The sequence below is a fragment of the Gossypium arboreum genome, chromosome 5 (assembly GCF_025698485.1).
Source record: "Gossypium arboreum isolate Shixiya-1 chromosome 5, ASM2569848v2, whole genome shotgun sequence".
In the NCBI taxonomy this organism is placed as follows: Eukaryota; Viridiplantae; Streptophyta; class Magnoliopsida; order Malvales; family Malvaceae; genus Gossypium; species Gossypium arboreum.
Window position 1 is genome coordinate 20,238,570 of NC_069074.1, and position 25,014 is coordinate 20,263,583.

The window sequence follows — 25,014 nt, forward strand, 5'->3', positions numbered from 1 at the left end:
TAAATTTTCTTTTTTAAAAAATTATTACTAACATACTATTTTTCTTTTACTTTGAAAATTTTAAAATTTAAAATGATATGAATCTTAAAAATTATTATAGATGTATAATAATCTGAAATTTTGAAAGATAAACAAAGCTGTTATAAACAGCATTAACTATGTGTTTTGATGTTAGAGGCAAGAGGTAGGCTATGGTGTTGCCCGTAGGCAAAGAAATGGGTATACGGTCCAAGTTCACAGTTAGCGTGCCCAAACTAGTACTACAAAAGTTTCCGTTTCTCATAATCAATGCTGTTTGTTTTGGTTTTAATTTAAGTTTCAAAGGGCTAGAGGATTAAAGGCTAAGGCTATATAGTGCCTTGTATTTAGGATTTATTTGATCTAATAACTCATATAGATACAGTCGGAATTTAACACTTAAAAGGTAGATTGAAGTTTATTTTAGTTGGTATCGTTATTATTATAATAATTAAACTGATGTGAGTTTAAATGTTTAAAAGTGTTTATTTTTTAAAAATATTGTGAAAAAAAAGGAAAAATGTGAATACTTATTAAAAGTAAATATTTTATGTAAACGTAATACAGACAAAACAAAAATTTAGATAATTTAAGGGCTGATTAGTATTTCAGTTTTTTTTTTTTTAATTAGCATTTGGATCAAATATAGAAAATAGCAAAAGACCCAAATTGGTTGAAAATGAGTTGTCATTGGATTGGAGCTTGGGCTTTTTTCTCGCCGAAACCAAACCGCTCCCCATTATTATTATATTCTATTTGCCCACTGCCATCGGGGCTCTTCAAGTCAGTTGCTAATTGACAATGTTCACCAGCATTATATCTTCCCTGCCAGCCTTGCCAAAATTAATCAACCTATAAAATTATAAATTTTCAAAGGTATAAAATAAAAGTTTTACGTTAAAAAGCAGATCCTCTATTTTATTTAAGGATCAATATTTTTTTATCTCTTTAAATTTGTCAATACTAACATAATTATAGTCATTAATATTAAAATTATTCAAATTATTCATGATCTTTTCTCTACTTCAAAATAGGAGTATAAAATGCACTTGAGCATCAATGTACGAACCCAAACTTTCATACTTACAATATAATACACTTAGCACTGAGTTAAGAAGTTATTGACAACACTTACTACTAATTTAATACCTAAAATTTATGTATATAAAAAAATCTGAATTAAGAATAACTGCATATATTATCTAATAAAATAATTGAATAGGAACTTAAGTTTACTTTAAATGTTTCAGATGATCCCTCTCGGAAATTGATCTCCAATAAATTTAGGATCAAATAAGACGTTTGGAAAATTGCTTTATCTTTTTCTTTTTTATAATAAATACTATCCCTATTTAATTCTAAATTTAAAGCTTAGGTGGAGGCTGAGGTGATTTATAGTCATTAGCAACCGCCTATTGAGTACCAATTGCTAGTAACTGTCCATTTTTGGGTTTGTTTCGAACCTTCACCACTACTGACGTAAGCTTTCCTTCGTGCCCTTTGACTTTTGCCTCTATCTCTACTTCTTCCTGCATGCACCCATCAACTCATCTTTATTTAATTACCTAATAGCACCAAAATTAAATGTTCTAATAATGTTTGGTTTTATTGAACTGAAATTAATTTAGTGTTCAAAATAGAAAGAAAAAAAAAGAAGAAGAAGCAAGTTAATCTGAATCTTAAATATGAAATGTTAAAATTGGTAGTCACAATTAAATGGTGACCAGTGGAGTAAACGGCGGTGCAAGCGACTGCCATGACCCCAGCATGCCAATTCCCATTTATATCCTATATAAACAACAAAATAAAAAATGATTTAGTATCTATATATTTTACCATTATTCTTGATTCGGAGATTAAAAAGTATTATAAGACTTCAAAGAAAACATTTTTGAATCAAACAAAAGGTCATTCGTTATATATATATATATATATATATAAGTAATTCAAAGCCATGAAGAAGAGAAAAGATAATACGTAGGGAAGCAAGAGAAGGAAGGATGAAGTTACAATGCAAGAAGCCAGTGTGAGGTTGGACGATTTGAAGACCTACAAGTCTTCGAGACTCGAGCTTGTGACCGATGACGCCATTTTTGGAACCATTATAGAGATCTCTGCAATTGCAAATGCATCATCTCCATGCTTTGATCTCTCACACACAAACGGTTCTCTTCGTTACAATGCTTTTTATATGCGTGCTACGTGTAAGTGCACTCCTCTCCCTTGCATCTCCTTATAATATATTGTGCATGACATATAATGCTTGATATATTGATGTTAATTAAATTAATAAAAGAATTGATGGAAAGTAAGCTTTTCTTTTTCTGATTTTGCTCTTTCCAAGCATGGTAAACAAAGGGGGGGAAAGCAATAGAAGCCAATTTTACCTATTAAAGTAAGCTTTTTTTGTTTTCTGATTTTGGCTTAATACTTAAATGCAAAACTGGCCGCCAAAGTCAAACTATGACTCTCTTTTTTCACTTATTTACCTAATTTTTTTATCTTAAAACGTAATATTAACTAATAAAATATGACACGTGATATGTTTTTATTGAATATTATACACTTTTTAAAGTACAATAAGCCAAAGTTAATTATTTAAATATCATTTTAACCTCAAAAACTTTAATATTTAAGAAAAATGGTACTTTGGAGGCCAACTTTTCAATTAAATCTTTCTTTAATATTGAATTACATATTAATTAAAGATATTCTTTGAACCCAAACTTAGTAACTAGGTTTAAGTTAGTATCTAACTCGGTTAAAATTTTAACCATGAGCCAATCAACTTTTATAAATTTCATAAATTATAAAACTTTAAAACTCTAAAAATAAATAAATATTTTTCTTAAAATTATTTTTTTAAAAATACAAAAAAACATTTAACTAAAATTTTAGAATAAATAAATCTTAACTAATCAATCGGTAAAAGTACCATTAAAGCTCTTATACTAAAAAGTCGGATTGTATTTTGTCCCTTAACTCAAAAAATAGACAAATTAAATCATATATGCTAGATCAAAGAGTAAAGTAGTCATTCTATTAAAAATTTTATCTATTTCTACTATTAAAAACTAGTTTCTATACGTCGGAATGAGGTACACGTTGCATGCCATGTGTAATTGTCTATGAAGGCCGTTATACTAAAATTTAAATTGTATTTTATCCCCTTAACTAAAAAAAATGGGTAAATTAGTTCTTATATGTTAATTCAAAGAGCAAATTAGTCATTTCTGTTGTACTGTTAAAAATTGATATGATGGTACGAAGAGTCGAAACAGCTGAAGATTATTGGGCAAAGATTTGGTATGTTAATAGAGTCCTGGCTATGATGGTGAAGAAAGGGGAAACTCGACTACTGGTTATCTCCGGACATCATCATGTGTTCATGAGGGTTTTTTCTAGGTATGCCACTTAGGGAGAAAGATAGTCTTTTTAGCTAGGAGACAATTAGATTAATGAATCTGATGATTAGACTTGAAGGAAGTCAATAGAGTTTTCCGCATTATCCATACAGAAAAAAAGCTTGACACTTAATCTTGACAAAGTTGGCGAAGTTCATGATCCCGGCGAGGTATTAGTTTAAAGCCAGCTAGTGCTAGGTGTGTATGTAGGCGAGGATGAGGAAGATATAAACAAGTACACATACACACTACAGTGAATATCATGAATTTGTGTTATCATACCACTATGTATCTTTTCTTTTTCCAATTTCAGTTTGATGAATTAAAACTGTAACGCAGGTTAGGAAGTGAAAGTAATTAGTTTACGATTTGCATGCTGATATCTATATGAATAACAATGAAAAAGAATCAAATGGCACCCAGTAACATGAAATCCTTGCAGTCATTATATATTATATTTAAGTAAATAGCTAGATGGCTGTGAACCAGCTAAAATACATATTTAGTTGGAATACATATACATTTATATTTGATGTATAAGTTTATGTACCATCAGATATAATTTAAAAAAATTAAAATCAAATTCACTAAACTTTATTTGAATGATATATCATTATCTAATTTTACTTATGGTACATAAAATTATATCAATTAAAATTTAGGCCAATATCGATCTATCTTTATATATACGTACCATGAAAACTGATGCCTTTTTCTTAAATATCAATCGGGGTTGTAGTAAAATTCCATGTGTTTAAACATTAGAGAGGATGAAAATTTTGTTTGGAGGCTCAAATTTAATGTTTGTGTATTCAGGGTTCAAACCACCCATTAACATCTGAAGAGTGTTAGGTTTAATAACACAAGTTTCAAAAAGATAGATAAAAGAACGATATTAACATTTTTGTTGAGAATTATAATATTTATTACTATTGTTATTTTATGTTTATTATGAAGTAAATTATCAGTGTCATTTATAAATGTATAGTTTTACTCTTATATGAGGTAATTATTTTTTCTTTGTAATGAGTTAGATCTATCATCAATGAATTTTTATATGTGATTTTTTAAAAAAATATGGATTTAAAATATATACTCTAATTTTTAAAAGAAAAACATAGCATTTATGTGGGAATAATTAATTTGGTTTTCAGCAACCTTATTTCTAAGGAGTACGATAGATGAACCGACTGGCTGGAAGATATGCTGAGCATTCTTGACAAAAAAGCTATGGCGGACTTTATGACCATTTTGTGGAATTGCTGGAACAACAGAAACAACCCTGTTTTCAGAGGCAAAGAAGATGAAGCGAAGGATATTTGGAATAAGGCCAGTATGCTCAGCAAAGAATTCCGCATCCATAATCTATTAAAGGTGCCGATGTTATCAGCCCAGCTCGACGTAAGAAAATGGGTCAAACCTCCGAAAAACTACATTAAAATTAACTCTGATGCTTCTACTGGTAATAACAGAATTGGTTATGGGGTTATTATTAGGGATGAAGATGGTTTTGTTTTGGGTGGAGGTGGAGGTGGAGGTTTTAAAGACGTGCAGCTGTCGTTTGAAGAGGCTGAGTGGTATGCTTTGATGAAAGCATTAAGATTGCACGTCGACTCAATATTAAAGGTGATGTGTTGTTTGAGTCGGATTGTGCAGGACTGGTCAACAAAATAAATGGCTAGAAAATGGATCTGACGATTATTGGTGAACGGATTAAGGATAGTCTTAACGCCTTAGTTAACTTTCGGTCTACTACTTGTGTTTGGACTAGTCGGCAATGTAACTCTGTGGCAAATTTTATTTGTAAAAAAAATATGTGCGGATTCTTGCAATTGATTCTTTAATATGGATTATCCTACAGAAATCCATAATGTTGTAATTAGTGATGCTATTTGAATAAATTCAGACTCACTTGTGGTCGTTTTTTCCTCAAAAAAAAAAAAATTAACTTAGTTTTCAATTAAATCAATAATGGGTTGTAAAATACATACTGGTAATTAAAAATTTAAGATCTTAACGCTTATTTATAAAAATCTAAAAAAAAGTTGATAATGAGTAATGAACAGAGAATTCTTTTAATTAAAAACTATTGGCATTCATAAATATATCTAATCTTGCTTAATTTAAAAGATTTTTTTTTTACCTTTATTTGACAACAATGACGGTAGAAGAAAACAACGAATATGGAGAAGATGAACTTTGAATTTTTAGTACTTAACGACAAAAAAAAGTGTAATTTTAATTTTAGATGAGGGTATTATTGAAAAAAAGTACATGAAAAAAGTTTTACTACAAGTGATATTTTCAAGTTTTCTTTTATTTTTCCATCTCTCATCTTGAAATTGTATAAAAATTAATTTTACCAAACTTATTATTTCAAAATTAAATATTACACTAATATTAATTAATATATCACGTAAGTATTATCTACAACAGACATAAAGATTACTTCTTGTACATATGATTTATCCTTTATGGACCTCGTCATGGGCTAGGCCTAATCAAGTTTGGGCTGAGTTGATACAAAATTCTAAGTTATTTTCTAAGCCTGAACTCGATTAAAAAATAGACTTAAAATTTTATTCAAGTTCGGTCAAGTTAAAAATACTAAACCTGAGTCGAATCAAGTCCACCCGTATTAAATTTTATTAGATTATTTTTATATAAAAATAAATTTTAAAAACATAATACATTGAGTACACTAAAACATTAAAATAATTATTTCCTAACAGATTAAAAATATATTAAAAAATATTTATACTTAACTAATATTAAGATAATTATAACTTAACAAACAAATACCTCTAAAATAATAGCAAAATAACAATAAAATAAGAGTTATATAACATCTAAATAATAACAATAAAATAATAGTAATATAATAGCAAAATAAAAATAAAATAATAACGAAATGACAACAAAATAGTAGCGATACAACTTATCCGAGTTGAGCCCAAAAACTTTTACTCAAGACCTGATCCATTTAAAAAATAAATCTTAATTTTTTTATCCAAACTCTTTTTTTTAAACTTATAATTTTTTCTAAATCACTTCAATTTTAGAATGAGTTGCAGGTCCCCCTATAACGTTTTTCACTTACAAATTCCCTTCACATGATGCGGAAATGTTTCCTTTTGAAATTTGAGGCACATGCAAATAGAATATATTGATGTCTGACTATGGCAAAGTTGACTTCTCTTGTTGTTCTTGAGTATATATATAATTAAAGATAGTATTTTTTGATAGAGTAATTTCTGATTACGACGACCTCGTGAGCTGGTTGGTGGAGGAATCATTGAAGAGTGAGTGAAAATAACAAAACCATTCTTGTGATCTCTTATAAAGTCCCAACACATTTATCTAAAAATGAAAAATAGAGTATAAGATAAGTGCAGTAGTTAATTAAATTTAGAATACATTTGAGTAAAAGTTTAGTCCGAAAAAGGTGAATGTCCGCCCGTGACTCCCATCTCATGCAAACCCAGGTAGGGACAAAATAGCAGTATCCCCCTTTCAACAGGGATTCACGAGCTTAATTAACAGCTCATTTTTCGCCACGGTTTTCAATGATTCAATCTTACCTCCAGCCAATCAACTCAAAAAAACAAAAAACTTACACTTGGCCAATTAGGTGATAACTAAGACAGTGGCATTTTGAAGTCCCACATCTTGCACGGGATAATAAAGTGCAATGTCTTTGAGCCGTACGGGATAAGGACATTGCTTGATAGTAATACATATTTCTTCCCCTGTCCACACAACTCAAGGCTTACTTTTGTCCTTTCGCCAAGCATTGAAAGTTTGTCATTTTGCCCCACTATCACCTGCAATTCGGGCCTTAATTTTATTAAGAAATTTGATTTGGACATCATTGCGATCAAGGACATAACTTGTTTCTCTGCCTGATAACTGGCCCACTTTAATTAATCCCATTTCTCTACGCAACATTTCAAGCCGAGGCTATTTCAGTAATTCTATTTGAACTAAATTGCATGTATAAAATCCTCTTCGGGTACTCATTTCTAATGCACACCCTACCACGCCACTCACTGCCACCTTCTTTACCACCTTTCAAGCTGAAGTTCTAGCTCTAAAGCATGGACTTCACTGCCACATTCTTGTTCTTTGCTCTTTTCATATCCTCCATCCAAGCTGTAGACCCTTGTGGTTCTCGGCCACAAAACAAAGACCTATCGGTGATTCCAATCTACGGGAGATGCTCACCATTCAAACCACCCAAACCAGAGTCATGGGTCGACACTGTCATCAACATGGCTTCAAAAGACCCAGCAAGGCTCAAGTACTTGTCCAGCCTCGTAGCCCAAAAGACCACTGCGGTTCCCATTGCTTCAGGCCAACAAGTCCTCAGCATTGGCAACTACGTGGTCAAGGTCAAGCTCGGAACCCCGGGGCAGGTCATGTTCATGGTGCTGGATACTAGTAACAATGTTGCTTGGGTTCCCTGCTCCGGCTGCACTGGTTGCTCCGCCACCACTTTCTTGCCCTCTGCTTCTTCGAGTTATGGCTCGTTGGATTGCTCCTTGCCACAATGCAACCAGGTCCATGGGCTCTCATGCCCGGCTACGGCGGCTGCTGCTTGCTTTTTTAACCAATCCTACGGTGGTGATTCGTCTTTCTCCGCCAACTTGGCTCAAGATTCCTTAACATTAGCAAACGATGTTATTCCAAATTTTGCTTTTGGATGTATTAACAGCATCTCTGGTAATTCAATCCCACCCCAAGGGCTATTGGGTATGGGCCGGGGACCCATGTCACTACTTTCACAATCCGGGTCGCTATACAAAAGTGTGTTTTCCTATTGTTTGCCCAGTTTCAAGTCCAATTATTTTTCGGGCTCCCTTAAACTCGGGCCTGCAGGTCAACCCAAGAATATTCGAACCACCCCGCTGTTAAAAAGCCCACACCGGCCCTCCCTTTACTACGTAAACCTAACCGGGGTCAGTGTTGGCCGGGTTCGGGTCCCTATCCCCCCCGAATGGCTAGCGTTTAACCCGACTACTGGGGCAGGGACCATCATCGATTCGGGTACGGTTGTAACCCGATTCGTCCAACCCCTTTATGAGGCAATCAGGAATGAGTTTGTGAAACATGCGAAAGGCCCATTTTCAACAATAGGGCTATTCGACACGTGCTTTGAGGCAAAAGCGGAAGTTGAGCTACCGTCACTAACATTACATTTCGAAGGCTTGTCCATGAAACTGCCAATGGAAAACACCTTCTTACATACCAGTGCAGGGTCACGTGCTTGCTTAGCAATAGCACCAGCTCCAAACAATGTGAACGCCGCCATGAATGTAATAGCCAATTTGCAGCAGCAAAATCATAGGATTTTGTTTGATGTCGCAAATTCTCGCTTGGGGATATCTCGTGAAGCTTGTAACTAGGCTTATTTCTTGTCGTTTAGGCTAAGTTTCTGGTTTTATTTAACTAAAAAGGAAGAAGATGGTGTAGTAAGTTCAATAAACACAGGACAAGAAAAACCCTGTTGCATTGGTTATTTTAAGTTTTCAATGAAATATCAAAGGGATGGAAGAAGCAACCTCTGAAGTTTAAAATCATCCCCATAATCTACTTGCTTTTTTCCTCCATTCAAAATAACATGTTTAGTTATTTTATTCTTTTTTCTTTTCTTTTTTTTTTTTCATTTTTACCTTTCAAGATAATTGCTTCATATGTAGAGATGGTAATGGTAGACCTATAAGTGATGGGAGTTGGTTCAGCCATTGGTGTCAAAGTTGAATTTTATTAACTAAAGGCTAGCTATACTTCCATCAGGCCATTATTTTATATCAATATAAACCAAGACATCTTAAATTAGAAATTGCATTTGCCCGTACAAAATTATGTAGTTGCTGTTTGCTGACATTACTTGGTTTCTCTGACAACAAAAATCAGTCACCAAGATTTCAAATTATTCAGCTTATTACATTTAGGACATGCTTGTTGATATATATATATATATGTACATCTTGGATTAAAAAGGGTTATCAGCCTCTTCTCTTGCTGTTAATATGGGCTTCACCAGTCAGTCTCCTACCAACAATACTAGCATCCCTCTCTCCCCCAGTAAACTTTCCTCGTGTTCTAAAGCACCATCATCAGCAGATCGTATACAATCCACTAGCAAGAGACTAACCTAATTCTTGAGCTTAATCTGAACTGTAGGACAACATGACCTTTAGATCATTCCCTGTCTCAAAAAATGGGTTTTATTTGATCTTATCGAACCCCTTTGCCCAGATTCTAGAGTTATTGGCTAATGTCGGATCCTCTACCTTTTCCTGGATTTTTAACAGATTGGATAGCTTCTGGTCCTTTGCCTTTATCTGAGGAGGAGCTTGAGACACCGTGACTTGAACCACAGCTTTTCTCCTTGCCATGCGTTTCATTTGCAGCTTGACTTCGCCGCTCCTTCATAGAGTTCAGCACATTTGTTAGTTTTATATGAGCATTAAGTTGAGAGAATTGCCTCTCTGAATAAAAGTATTAGCTCATAAAACCAATAAAAATAATACCAACTATGCACAAAAAGAAGCATGATTGGATCTTGAATTAGAAACTTTTGATGGTGACGGGTTCAAATTCTAGGAAACTGTTTTGCAGTTTGATAGAATTGATGTCTGTTAAGATAGAATAAAACATACCTCAACCCTTGTAGATGACTTCTTGGAATTACTTCTAGTGTGGCGCTTGTGTGAAACTGTCTCTGCTGCACTTGTAGGCTTGCTGTCATGTGTCGAATGATCTAATTGTTGGTTTTGAGGTGAATGTTTATTTGCCGTAGATGATTCTTGCTTCTTCCCTTTCTCAGGTTCTACTTTGTCCACATTCGTTTCCTGCTGAAGCAGATTCTTTTGTTTATTTTCCGTGAATGATTCTTGCTTCTTCCCTTTCTCGGATTCAGCTTTGTCCACATTCGTTTCCTGCTGAACCGGATTCTTATGTTTATTTGCTGTAGATGATTCTTGCTTCTTCCCTTTCTCAGATTCCGCTTTGTCCACATCCATTTCCTGCTGAACCAGATTCTTGTGTTTATTTGCCATAGATGATTCTTGCTTCTTCCCTTTCTCACCTTCCGCTTTGTCCACTTTCATTTCCTTCTGCAGCAGATTCTTGGTTCAGAGAATTTCGTTTAAAACAAATTCTCACATAGCCATGAGATGTGAATTTAAGATAAAAGCAAAGCTGCCTAAGACTACATTAGGATTATTCAAAAAGCCACGCATCAATATGTAACTACCATTTAGGAATATGCACCGACAGAGCAGTGGCTTAATCACTCACCATTTGAACATTTATTGGATTTTCTTCACATGACTTTCGGGAAAGCTGAATTTGCTAGCTAGTACTATTTCCATGCTAACAAATTAAACGTACAAAATTCCAATAAGTAGATAGAGGTTTGGATTTCAAAGAAAATGAAGCGAATTCATCAAAGTAAAACAATAGAAACAAATTCTTATTCTAGGAAACATCATTTTGCCTCAAATATATTTGAGTTTACCTTGCTTCTTGACCTCATAGGAGCTTCAGCACCCTTTATCTTATCCTTCCTGTATTAAGAGTAAACAAGCATGTCTATATGGTTACCAAGTTCATAAAGAGATGAGAATGGAGGAATTGAGAAGGAATATATAAATAAACATCTAAAGAGGATTATTGGCGAGTTAACAGCTGCCTAACAACTCCAGATGTATTTTACAATTCCAATCACTACAAGGATGACATGTATTCCACTCCAAAGAGACAAATCAAAGAAATGTTATGTAACACATATCCACAAAATATGAAATTGCGAGAGAACCAACTTAAAGCTTACATTTTTGTTTGATGATTTGGTTCACGTTGAGTGCATGAATCACTCATGGAAACAGACTTTTGCTCAGGCTGTTGATTAAGCTGTGTCCCCAGCTCATTAACCCTTTTGTTCAAATTTCTTACGTCTGCCTCTGACCGAGCTATGTCCTTGAGATCTTCTTTTGTCTTTATAATATCCGCAAGTTAAAATTTGATGCAAATAAAGATTAGGCACACTAGTTAAATCTAAGGTAGGCCATAGACTACCTTTTCGTCAATCTTCTCTGGAAGAGATGTGGATCCTTGAGATGGGTTAAGTCCTGCTTCCAGAGCTGTCCTCTTTTCTCTCGCCCTTTGAAGCTCTTCCTCTAACCTTGCAACCTATAAGTACAATCAGGAGCAACAATCAAGGCGGGTCATTCACATAAAACTAGCACAGCACTTGCGAAAAAAATATATAAAATTCCATACATTACCAAATCAAAATAAAAAGATTTTTCAACAAAACAAATGAATATATAATTGTCCGTTATAGATTTATTTTCATGCATCTACCCACTGCTGATATTGAGTCACCTCTTTCTGCTAGGGAAAAATGGAAAGATGCTGGGTACTGTTTAATAATATTAACAACAAATTTACACAAGATTTTTGTCCTTCAAAAAGGAGTGTATGCATTAGTAAAATGAACCGACACAAACAATGAAGCACCTAAATGCTTTTAATGCTCCTAATTATGACTTGTTTTAGCTAAGCCATGTTGATATTCAAGACAAAAGAAAGAAATGCAAAAGCAGATCTCTACTAACTTTTTTAAAAATGTTTCAGCAGAAAAGGTTGCCTTTAACGTATATGTTTTCTTAGGATCACAATATGCATGTTTGTTACCAACAGATATGCAACCTAACACAATGCATGAAACAGAAAACACAGCACAGAAGGAAACAAAGATCTCCTGACAAACATACCTCCTTCTCAAGAGCTAGACGTTGCTCATGCAGTGCCTTCTTTCGTTTCTCCAAGTTGGCTTCAAGAATGGTATTACTTTCAATCTATATAAGAAAGATGACTTGATATGAAATGTCTCAAAAACTTGCTGCAATAACAGTAACTAGAAAGGATGGACAAAGCAGAACCTCTTCCGTGAGTCTCTTTTGCAAGTCCAATTTTTCAGCCTCAAGTGACTCAACCGCAGCCCTAAAATTGGGTCAAAATCAGGTAAGTAGAAAAGAAAATAGAGGTATTTTTAACAACATACAAAGGTCAGACTGCATTATTTTTCTTTTCTACTTTTGGCTTCAAAAATAAGTTAAGCAAAGGGTAAATTGCTTCACCCAAAGCATGAAAGAAGATTTAGATGTTGCGTGGAACTTTTAATGGGTCTCTGATTTATTCAAGCATAACCAGGAAAATAAGTAGTAGCAGGCAAATTGATACAAGGTTTTTTTCTAAAGATCGTGGGAACATCACTTACTCTTCTTCAATTGGATAATCAATGGAATCCATAGATAGTTTCTTGCTTCCCTGGACAAGCAAACACAATAAATTAATTGATAGTTACTACAAGATTATAAACAGATGGATCAACTTAAGCAGTTATAATTTGTTTAATGCTTGGAAATACTTAATTCAACAGAAAAGTCAAAAGAATTAGCCCAAAAGCAGTAACACATCATCAACAAGAGAACAAACACTTACACTACTCCTCCTCCACATAGTGCCTTGCCTAACATTGAGGCCAGGCCCATTTCCAACAGCTAGGGGTTTTGAGGCGGATGTGATTGAATTCTGACGAGTTGATGTATCCTCCAACTTGGTTACTCCATGAACACCTTTTGACAGCTCAGCTGGCTTATTGGTGTCAGTTTCTGAACTTTTACTAATTCGGTTATCTTCCTTCCCCTTTGACCCATCATTTGGATGAAGTGGACTTGATTTTTTCTTGGTGGCTTGGACATAATTACCAGATTTAGAGGACTCAGAACTAGAGCTCGAAGAATCATAATCCTGCAAATTTATTTTCAATTCATGTAAGTACAGTGTCTCATCTTTTAATTACTGATTTATTGCACTTTCACCTTATTTAAGTTAAAAGAATCAATACTCAAAATCTGAATTTGACGGACCACTGAAAGTAAGAAGACAGCTACACGTTTCAAATAAAAAATAGCAAAAGGAAAAAAAAAATCATAATTCCTATATGGGAGAAGGATAGAGAACTACATACCATCAGATTCTAATACATAGTGCTGCAAAGATAATTTAGAACATAATCATATAGCAGTAATTCATGTTCATATCATGAGTATAAATTCAAAGGCATTAGGCATGGAAACAATCAAACAATAGAAACCTTGAGCCACCAAATGGTGACAAATGAAGCAGATAGACAATCTACAAAATTATTAAAAAAATGTAATTTGAGAATATAAATCTGGCTACCCACGAGCGCAGCACATATCTTGCACTAAACAGAGGTGAATGTCTTAATGAGATCTGGAGAAGAGAGCTTTAATTGTCCAAAATTTTGTATTAAGTTTGTTACTGCCATCGTATTTGAAGTTTACGAACAAGATATAAAACATAAATTCCAGTGTAAGAAAGTAGAGGAACAAACCTTATCATCACTTTTAACAGAATGACCACCCTCGCTGCCTGTTCCACTTTCTGCATAGTCGTCATCCTCATCAGACCCTTGTGATTCGTCATCACATTCATCGTCTTCATAATCTTCATCATCTTCATCAGACTCATCATCATCAGCTTCCTCCTCACTTCCACTTCCACTCTCTTCTGAGTCAGAGTACATATCAGGGGAAACACAACCTTCCTGCCAACAAAATGCTGAGCTCATAACTGCAATGTAAAAACCAAATCCAAACCAAAGCAATAAAAAAATTGGAATATGGAACAAGAACAACCAAATTCTCATCTATTTTTTTTCTTGAAGAATATTGAATATTATAAAAGACATAGAAATATTCAATTACAAGGAGAGAATGTAATGAGGATATAAGGACTCAGCTTAACGGTATTCAGATTCCACCATTAGACAGTAATAATTTAATCACCATGCGTGCAGGACAACGCATGAAAATTTTGACTTAATGATCATGCTTACTCAAAAATAACAGAGAGAAATAAAACATAGTCCAAACTAAAGATAAAGCCTTATAGCTCATAGATTTATGGCATACATACTTGCCTGTATAGTGAATAGAGAAAGCCATATTAGAAGCAATTGTGAAAAGAAAATAGTAATTACAGCTTACCCCAAATATTTTATCATACTCTTCCAGTAGTGTTATACAAATGGCTTGAGCATGATTGGCTGCAGCAGCAGCTTGCAGCAGTTGCATTGAGCCATCACCACCCACATCAAAATCGCTTTCAATCTCACAGTCGCCGGATAGAAGGGGGCGAAGAAGCAAGGGTGCCATGCATGCTGCCACAGCTGAAGAGCTCATTCGATTTTCATTTTTATGAGAAGCCACAATTTGCATCATATTTAGAATTCTGAAAGAGAGAAACAAGAAAAGATAAATATGGATAAGCAGGTAGAAGCCAAGATGGCAAAGAATAAAGATGACATCTTTACCATGGAAATAAGATCGAAATCTCAGTTCTTTTTTCACACATAGTTTTCAAAAATTAAACTTAAATTCCGAAAACTAACAGAACGTATAGAGATGCATTCTGCTTTTGAGCACATTAAATTCTGGTGTGCTAGGAATATTGATTGCAGTTTCTATATTTATGTATTCTGCAAGATACTATATCATATCCCACTCACCCCTTTAGCAAGGACCAAGACATATATCAGAGGGTTATGCACCAGAAAAATTGTTGTACCAACAAGTAATTGTGGATAACCAACCAGTTTATACTCTGTACAGAAGGGCATTAAACAAGTGTGAAACTTCTTACCTCTAATTTTCACTACACTTGTCATTTTATATCTATATTCATTCATAATTTAATTTTAATCTAATTTTCTAATTTTATACATGCATGGTCGTTAACTATGCTAGATCTTTTTTTAACTATTCTGCTTATCTTCTATTAATAGTTTGTTATTAATAATTGTATTGTATAGGAAAGACCAGGTTAGCTGCAACAAGAGTTATGTTGCATATCATTTAAATCAATAACATAAATATACTTATGATAATATTTCTTCAGAAATAAATGCAAAAATTGCATACCGAATGTAATTCGTACTAAGAAAAGCATTATACTTAAAAGGCAAGGGCTGACAGTGAGAGTCGGCTACCTCTGTAATAAGCGACGGTTGGGCTCAGGAAAGGTGTCCAATACTGCCATACGCATAGCATTGACTCTAGCACTGTGCTCGGTTCCTAATCATTGTATGATGTCCAATAACAGAATAACAAATCCAAATCTTCAAAAATCATAACACTTAGGTACTAAATCATCCAAAAAGCAAAGTCATAGAGCTCAAAAGTATGCAACCAGACAATTTCCACTGCATTCCTTAGGGAACCAACCAATTCAGAATACAAGAACTTCACCCAAGGGGTGCTGAGAACTCAGCATATCAAATTCCTATATTTACTTAAGATTAATGAATTGTAAAATGCAGGATATTTAACTCTAACAAGGATTACCCAACATAGACTTACCTTTAAAATTAGAGGCATCAAGATCCAATTGTGGCAAAGCATCTTATGGCCTCAATTTATTACAAGACAAAAAAAAAAAAAAAAAAAAAAAAACCCAAAAACCAGTTCAACGAAAGACTTACGGCATGCTTCTAGTAGCGCATTGCAGCATGATGCAGGGACAGGAGATGAAGGCAACTCTCGAATTACATACTGAACAAAAGGCATGAAGCAGATTAAGCAACAAAATACCAGAAGTATATGTTGCAACTTAAATGAAAGAATCTTGCAGAAACTACTAATGCATACCTTGACACAGTCAGCAATGACATGTGCATCCTCGTCGGGAGAAAACTCAATTTTTCCTGCCAAAAGAAAAGCATCACCCAAGAAAGAGTTCAAAGACTAACAGAGGGCATTGTAATGTAGAATTACAAGCATAAAAGTAGCTTTGACTTCTTGCTCTGTCCTATACAGTAAGAAAGGAAATTTCCTTACATGAGTATCAGTTCAAATTTAAATACTTACAATGCTACCTTCGATAGCTTTGTTTACAGCCAAACATTAATTATTGAATGTGCAAATCCATTGTACGAAAAGAATAGCGACAAGCAATTAAAAAGAAAAAATAGAATACTGAATATAGTCAAGGAATGTGTGTTTTGGACCAACCCTGTTCATATTCCCGAATTCTGCGCTCAACATCTTCAACATCTGCAGCCTGCCGTAAGATCCCTTCTACTTTGACTCCTGTGAAATTATTTTAACACAATCAAAAGTAGCTCAATGAAAATGAATAACAGTGCTATGTCATGTGACTTAAATCACTGAAAGTAACATCACAAGCACAGCTTGTGACGCCACTAAAATTGTGAACAATGTGGAAAGTTCTTGAAACAAAGATAAAGAAAACGAGACACAAGCAGTGGTGCAGCCATGCAGGAACCTTATCCAGATTATGGATATCTCAAAAAATTATATGAATAAAAAAAGACATGCACATATATTCACTTGACTATATATGCATTAGAGACAGTTACCCGGTATATGGAATTAGAACTTTAGCATACTACTTAAATGAGATTGCAACAATTAAAACAAAAGAATAACTCACCATGCTCTTCCACAAATCTCAGGGCCTTCTCCAAAAATGTTGGAGCTCCATCAACATCTTCCAGTGCAAGCAAAATTGGTCTGTGTAAGACAGAGGATCTCACAGGCTGTTTATCATTCACTAACAAAAAGAAGAGGAAAGCATCAACATCTCATATAAGAGGAAAAATAAATCAAAAGAGCCAACCAAGTTAGAGCCTAGAAAAAACTTGACAAACTTGTAAAGAAAAATAACAAGATAAAGAAAAGAAAACTAGAAAAAAGGAGGGTACCTAGAAGAAAAAATGGAAGGAACTACCATCTAAGGCTCCGGATTAGTAACATGCTTGAACTTTTAGGATAATGAACTTATGTCATGCATTATTTCTGATGTTTAAATTAGGAGCAACATATGAATGAAGCCCTGAACATGTATCATTCAAAGTTGCACAAAATTCAAAAAAAAAAGTGGTGCAGGAAACTTACCCGGTTCCTTAGGACCATCAACCGCTTCTGCCTGATCATTCCCAAAGATGCCATTTTGTCCAGCTGAAAGAGCAGAACTTGGTGCTTGTGACAAAGCTTTCTCAAGTGCAGCCTTCCACTCGTACAAATCGTCCAAAGTTTCAGCCTGCAACATCAACAAATGGAACCTGTCATGTCATATGATTTCCCAAAATCTAACTGTTATTTTCATTTGATTAAGCATTGAATTTTCCGATAACATCAAACAAATAATAAGTACATTTCTGCCTTCAAAACCAGTAATGTGGCAAAAGAAATTCTTAATAAAGGGTTTCAAAGGACAAAAGAATGCTATCAGCAGGGCATTGAGTGAACTACTTGTATAAAACTTCCATATACCAAAGATGAAATTTTCCTGTTCAGGGCATTCTGTTTACATGGAGGTGTTTGTCACTCAGAACCAAGTCTTCAGCTTTTCATTAAATTCAGCCTTGGTTAGATTCATTTGATCATCTTTAGGTGTGAGGAAGATCTTTCACTATTTTGGCAGAATCTTGATATATGCTGTTCAAATAGAAAGCTCACAACTATTTATCAAGCAAAGGAAAATGTAAAACCAAAGGGCCGTGAATCTGAAAATCTGATTAGTTTTAAAGGAAAGTATGACGCAAAAATGGTAATAAAAAAAAAAAGGAATTAAAGGAGAAATTATAGATGAATGGGATGAACAACCTTGAGTGTGAAGGTTCGTCCATCGCGGCCATCTTGAAATAGTACGGTTATGAGTTTTTTGTCAGCTTTGACAACCACACTAGAAATTTTGAAAGGTACCACGAATTAGTAAACATTTCCAACTTTGATGTCATTCACAATTTGGAGAAGAGATCACCAATTAATAATTAATCTTTTCAGAATGCAAGCCAACCTGCCTGAATTGTTGAGATCAATACCACCAAGAGTTAAATTCACTTCATTCCCTTTCTGAGAAACAGCATTCTGGGAAGTTAACAAGAGTATATTAATCTTCTAAAATCATAAAGTACACAGAATGCAGCAAGAGAGAGAGAAATGCACTAGTGCACAGAATGTAGAGAAAAGAGAACATAATATAGAACAATAATAGCATCCAACCAATAACTATCAACCCATCTAGATGTTTTAATTTGCCTCAATGATTGCATACTTCAGTTCTTCCCCAATATCCTATCCCAAGCCCTTTCCTCAGTCGAAGCAACAGTTAAATAGTTTTGCTGTTATTCTTCGAGGTGAAGCTCTCAAATACCACACCTTGTAGAAGAGGCCCATATGTCTTATGGTACATCTAAATTAAGTTTAACCCAATTATATATTAGGACCCATCTGAAGAATTCCCATCTTTCCTTTAAGGTACTCTGCTGGAGAAAAAAAGAACTGATATATACTGAGCTAAAAAATCATAATTGTCAAATTATACGGTGTTTAATAACAATCATTTCTGCCACACTAAAAATGTACATCCATACAAATTGCTAATGGATCACTTAAATTAACATTCATTTCTTCTTGGTTGGTAAATTTCATGGATTTATTAGCCACAATAATGATTTAATTTTAGGTCAGGTTTCCGGATTTCCTGGGATTAATCTAGCATGAAGGCTTCCGGATATTCTTATTTAGTCTGTCCCAAGATAACCTAAAAAGTGTAAAAGCATTGACAAGACCTGCTGTGTGAAAAAGACACCAGAGTCTCATTTTCATTAATCTTTTAGATTGAGATATATTCTAGCCACTAATAGTCATTGACAGAAGAGGAATGAAACTCACAAATCAAATGCTTCTGACTAAAAGAGAACTAGACACATAAAGACAATCATAGCAAATTAGTATCATTTTAATTCATCTTTTTGGTTGAGATATATTCCAGCCACTAATAGCATTCACAGAAGAGGAAATAAAACTCAAGAACCGGATTCTTCTGATTGAGAGAGAACTAGACCATATAAAGGATAACCGCACCAATTAGTATCATCCTTGGGATCCTAAAGCCTGGTATAATCAGAAAAACAGTACATCATTTTACCTTTACTGCATATTTATGATTATTCAATTGTTGTGCCAAGAAAACAGCAATGTTGAGACTGACAATCTGCCAAATTGCAAGTACTTACAGGATCACTTCTGAAGAAAACCAGCGAAGTATGTGTCAAAATAAACCACCTTTTCTTCCATGATGTCCATCCAATTCCTTTAATCAAATAAAAATAAGGAAAGAAAGAAAAGCAAACGAGTAACTAAATTAAATTGCAAAGCAACGTAACGACCCTCATAATGCACATTTTTCTAGTAAATAAAAGTAAAACAGTGCTTCACAAAACGTAAAGAGAAAGGCAAATGAGTAACTAAATTAAATTGCAAAAGCAAAGTATGCAAACCTTTTGATGATAAAAAAAGTGGCCCACTCTTTAAAACCTGCGAGAAAGTTTTTACACCTTGAAATGCACCAACTTTTACAGATTTGAAAGATGCATGCTTAAGAAACAGGGAATGCAGACAGCGTAAGTAAAGAACTTAGGAAGGTATACAAAAAAAACTAGTAATGCAGTTAAAATACAGGACAAAGTTCATTCTCTTGCTTCCAAATTCCTCATGGTCACTTTGCTTAACGTGGTTGGTAACAGCTACAATAAACATGATAAAAGCAAAAGAGAAAAACTGCCATATAGGCAATACTTCCACGAAATGGTTCAAAAGGCTCAAGCACATAAGATGTAGATAAGTGGTAGACAAAGATTTATAAGCAAGATTTTGATGATGACAAAGATGAGAGCATGGTAATTTAGATGGTCAGGTGCAACTTCCAATCAACAATTAAAAACTAAGAATAGTAACAACTCACAATGGGGGAAGAGCTGTTTGCTGAGTTGCCACTACGAGAATTCAGATTATCCGTTGGACTGGCTGGACCTGGAGGAGCTGCAGCAGTTGATGCATCTCCCTTATGGAAAAACAAATTTGATTTTCAGCACAAAATCTCCACTAAAAATCAGAGTTTTAGCTTTTGCTTTTCACTGATGGTTGAAACCCTTTCATTGAAAAAAGAATCAGAAAAGAAAGCAAGATTCATCTATACCTGATTTCCTTGTGATGGCTCCCGCTCATCCCTTTTGGGCATCATCCTCTGCCAACAAAATTATACCCGAACAATCAGAGCTTTCAGTCCAAAATTTCCATAAAAATCTATAATGTGAACAAGAAAAAAAAAATGTTTACCTGTTGAGCTTGAGATGGCTCTTCCATTTTCTGATTAAAAAATAAAAGAAAATAAAGAATTACTGAACACTAAAATATTTCAAAAAAAAAAACTAAAAGAAAACTAAAGAAGAAAACTAATAGAAAAGAAAGAAAATGTATATTGATCAAAACCAGTTGTGCTAGAGACGGCTCTTCCTTTTCGCTAGTCATTTCAAAAAAGAAAACGTAAAATCTCTACGAAATCACGATTTTTTTTCGAGTTGAAATTAAAGAAGAAAAAGAAATATAATATATATCGATCAAAACCTGGTGTGCTTGAGACGGCTCTTCCTTTTTGCTAGCCATTTTCTGATCAAGAAAATATAAAGGAATTAACGTAAAATCTCCATTCAATCACATTGAAGCTTTTTTCTGTTTCTGAATTCTGAACAATATATTCTAAAAAGTAAAAACAAATAGAAAAGTAACGGAAGAGGGAAAAAAGAGAGAAAATCAAAACTTGTGCTTTAGACGGGTCTTCCTTTTTGCTAGCCATTTTCTGAAAATAACAGAAAAACAAAGTGAAAACTCCATTAAAAACACACAATGTTGTCCCGTCTTTTCTGCTTCTGAAGACTGAACATCAAAGCCTTCCATAAACGAGCTAGAAATTCAACTAAAAAAACGAAGAGAGATTGATGAAAAACCTGCTGTAGCAAAGTTGATTCATCCTTTTTGGTAGCCATAATAATCCTCTGAGCTCTCGGAAATCAAAAAAACCACATCCCAAACAGTTCACAAAATCAAAAGATCAGCAGCCTGTGCACCACTCATCAATTTCAGTAATGCCGCTCATTCACAACATTTAAACGCACAGAAACTCAAATTCAAACCAAGTTAACCCTAAAAATAATCCAAAAAAATAAAGAAAGAAATTTACGTGAATTTGAAACGTAATTAGTGGAAAAAGAAGGGAAAAGGGACAATGTAGAAGAGAAGAGAAAAAAATGGCGATTAAGGGAGAAGCGTAAATCTGAGAACAGAGAGACTTTTTCTCCTTTGGATCGGAACTCCTTGAGCTCAACGGAAACCCCGTTTCGGTCAAAGCAAAGGAAAAGCCTAAAAGTCCTCCCTCCGAAACCGAAGGCAGCCGTTGTAGAAGTCTAATTCTGCGCCTTTTTCTGTGGTCTAATTCTCTATTCTATCCCTCTATTTTACTAAAACCTAGAAATTAGTTCCTCTACTTTAATTTATAAGAATTTGATCCTCCTACATTATGCAAACCGATACGATAGTTTAATAGTCGGTCGACACAAGACCTTGAACTATTGGTATTTTATTAATTTAATACATATAAATTATTGAACTGTTGAATTTTACTAAATCTTTACATATAAATTATTGAACTAATGATGTTCGAGTCAATGATTTAATGAATGAATTTAACAACATGACTTATTTGGACTAACTTTTCAATTTTTATCATAATACAAGAAGCAAAATTTGGCAAATTCAAATATAAGGACTAAACTATAAATTTTTATAAAATAGAGAGGTGGAATTTAGATAATTTTATTTTTCTAAAAATAATTGTTGCGAGGAGGAGGGAAATATGATAATCCCGGGAATAATTATTTGCGTTTTCTTTTTAACCGCAAAGCCACCCGTGAATTGACGAAATGGGCCCAGCGGCCCAGACGATTTACGGAATCGATCAGGGTTGTCAGCTGAGCTCTGTGGTGTGGGGTCCAACTGGGTTATGTCGGGACACGGTGGATCCATCATCAGTTGATTTGACTGATTAAAAACAAAAAGTACAATCCGTGATCTGGGGGCATGAAACATCAGTCGTTTTTGACTGAACCATTCATTTTAGTACTCTCTCTATCTCCTGTTTTATTCTGCCTTTTGCCTTCTCACAATTTCTTTTTTTAAATCAATTTATAACTGGAAAAAAAGGTAACATTAACTTATTTATTATTAATATAATTCTAAAATCAATTTTATTTTATAAAAATATTTTTCTTATTTTTATAAAATATAAACCTAAACTTTAAATCTAAATCTTAAAAATTTTATTAACAATAACAAAGTGAAATCCAATTATAGTCCATCTTTCTTTTTGGGTTTAATTATGACCTCATTCCCCATATTTTTTCAGTGAAGTTAGTTTATTTACTTTTAATTTTAAATTTGTAATTAAATAACTCTTAAAGTTTAACTGATAACACACTCAGAAATTTTCATTAAATTAAATTATTTAACATTTTATTTTTAAAATAGTCACGTTTCTAATATTACACATATGGAAAGCTAAATAAATAAATAAAAATATTGAATATAAAATTCTAAAGTTTTTATTATGAATTTAGGTGACGTCAACTTTATTCATAACAGATATTTTTTTTTCCATAGTTTTCTACATGATTTTAAATTGATTGTGTTATTAATGCTACATAATCCAATTTAAACCAATTGGTCAAACAGTTGAACCACTAATAAGTTTTGTTGTTTTTGCATTCTTCTTCAAAAATTCTTGCCTTATGCGCAATGTCATTATCTTTGAAAAGCCCTCCAAGAAAGATAGGATTACCTCCAGAGATATTTCTATGGCTATCGAGTGTCATGGGCTTTGCGTAATGGATACGAGACTCTCTTACCCCTCCTCCATTCAGGAGACTTGGTCTTTTCTTCCTATCAACTAACATCAACTTAATATGAATGGTCTTCCTTTGAAAACTCAAGAGTTGCTGGAGCAGATACTATCATTCGATACCATCGTGGTAATTGGGTCATAAGATGTTATAAGTTTTATTAGCCACCCTATCAATATGATTGCAGAACTTTGGGCACTTAGAGATGGACTCTACCTTGCCAATAATATGAATATTGATAAAATTATTTTTAAACTTGATGCCTTTACTATTGTAACATTAATGGCCAAAGTGATAAAAATATTAAACATCAAAAGTTAAATTTATCATCATACCAATTAAAATTATGTACAATTGATGGAAGATATCAATGTTGTGATTAATTATCTTTAATTCACTTTTAAAATTAACAATAATTAAATTACTTATTTTTAGAGGAATCAATTTACTCAATTTTGAAATTGAAAAGTTTTTTTTACCAAAGATTTTTCTTATGCAATTTTGATTTTTGACTCTCTTATTGATGATTTCAGGACTACGTTGACAAGCTTCCAATATAGTTGTGTCCAACATATTTACCGATAAGGTAACAAATGTGCTAATGAATTAGGTAGAAAATGCTGCAATAATTGTAAATGTTGTAATTTTGATTCTAGGAACCATGATGATGATTATGTTGTCTTGTATAACATCCCAAATTTTATGTCTTCGTTTGTGCAAGCAAATCTTGCTGGCTTTCTTTTGACCGAACTCTTTCTTTAGTGAATGTCATGATCTCCGTTTTATTTGACCAAAAAAAAGCCCAACATTACTGTAGAGTTCTTCCTTTTTAAAGTGATTTTTATCAATAATTATTATGTTATTTTTTAACCAACGATTCGAACAATTATTTAATTAATTTAATTAATGATCTAATTTTAACAATATTATACTTCAATTATTAAATTAAAAGAGTAAATTAAATAAATTATTAGAATTAAAAGTAGATGGACTAATTTTAATATGTGCAAAAAGTATAAAGATTGAGAGTATTACTTAAATGGCTGATGGAGTTAATGTGGCTCATCAACCAGGTTCAACTCAATTGAACAATTATCAAAAGTCTTTCTTTTTATAAAATAAGAAAAATTACGTTAGAATATTTTTGTTATTTTAAATTACGTAAATTTTATAAAATATATATAATTGATAAGATTTAAATTGAAAACATCATGTTTTTAATTTTAACTTTACCATTTTGTGTCATAAACTAATTAAAGTTAAGTATTACCCTTAACAAAACTCAGCTTTATTGTAAGATAATAAAGTTTAATTCTAGTTTAATTTTAGGTTAAAATATGATGTTAATCTTTATACTTTAACAAAATTTGATATTTAATTTCTATACTTTAAAAGTTAAAAATGATAAATGACATAGATAATCACCAAAATACCTAATGATTGAACTAGTGCCTAAATGCAATATTCTGTATACTTACAATGAAATTTTTTTTATAGTTGGGTGACTATTTATGTGCTTTAAAAAAGAAAAAACCAATCCTCTTGCCGTTTCAATTTAAGAGTTTTATGTTTTTTAGTCAAACAAGAATGCCTAGTTTAAAATACTTATTATTCAGATTAATTAGAGTTGCAGTATAGTTTTGGGATGTACTTAGCTAGCTTATGTAAAAGTCTCTCCATTGTTCATTAGAGGTACAATTGTTTTCATTAATAAATTTTTCTACTCTGTGA

At 33.3% G+C, this 25,014-nt stretch overlaps 2 protein-coding genes and 1 long non-coding RNA gene across 6 annotated transcripts; 1 reads left to right on the forward strand and 2 right to left on the reverse strand.

Moving 5' to 3' along the window:
- Window positions 1-1,253: 1,253 nt before the first annotated feature.
- On the reverse strand, window positions 1,254-2,295 carry LOC128293303 (uncharacterized). The gene is made up of 3 exons (XR_008283472.1): window positions 2,029-2,295; window positions 1,729-1,806; window positions 1,254-1,547 (listed from the first exon to the last, which is right to left on the reverse strand). It is a non-coding gene; the product is annotated as an uncharacterized LOC128293303 (long non-coding RNA).
- Window positions 2,296-7,412: 5,117 nt separating this feature from the next.
- LOC108453154 (aspartyl protease AED3-like) lies at window positions 7,413-9,041 on the forward strand. Its single transcript, XM_017751098.2, has one exon. The coding sequence runs from the start codon at window positions 7,520-7,522 to the stop codon at window positions 8,825-8,827; it is 1,308 nt and encodes a 435-aa protein (XP_017606587.1). The 5' UTR covers window positions 7,413-7,519; the 3' UTR covers window positions 8,828-9,041.
- A 181-nt stretch (window positions 9,042-9,222) lies between these two features.
- On the reverse strand, window positions 9,223-21,918 carry LOC108453153 (rho GTPase-activating protein REN1-like). Of its 4 annotated transcripts, XM_017751097.2 has the most exons (28): window positions 21,570-21,917; window positions 21,337-21,448; window positions 21,150-21,188; window positions 20,957-20,998; window positions 20,669-20,698; window positions 20,529-20,576; window positions 20,295-20,393; window positions 19,831-19,867; window positions 19,567-19,643; window positions 18,345-18,415; window positions 18,152-18,230; window positions 17,441-17,585; window positions 16,977-17,096; window positions 16,535-16,612; window positions 16,172-16,227; window positions 16,006-16,075; window positions 15,514-15,598; window positions 14,513-14,756; window positions 13,858-14,070; window positions 12,939-13,247; window positions 12,715-12,764; window positions 12,377-12,437; window positions 12,209-12,292; window positions 11,508-11,621; window positions 11,263-11,426; window positions 10,948-10,996; window positions 10,088-10,543; window positions 9,223-9,854 (listed from the first exon to the last, which is right to left on the reverse strand). In XM_017751097.2, exons 2-28 carry the CDS (start codon window positions 21,373-21,375, stop codon window positions 9,693-9,695), a joined length of 3,021 nt encoding a protein of 1,006 aa, XP_017606586.1. In that variant the 5' UTR covers window positions 21,376-21,448; window positions 21,570-21,917; the 3' UTR covers window positions 9,223-9,692. The 4 variants fall into 4 exon arrangements, 3 of the variants coding, with proteins under 3 accessions (XP_017606586.1, XP_052883888.1, XP_052883887.1); XM_053027928.1 differs by lacking the exon at window positions 21,150-21,188 and having other exon boundaries at window positions 21,570-21,918; XM_053027927.1 differs by having other exon boundaries at window positions 21,337-21,917.
- Between the last annotated feature and the right edge of the window lie 3,096 nt (window positions 21,919-25,014).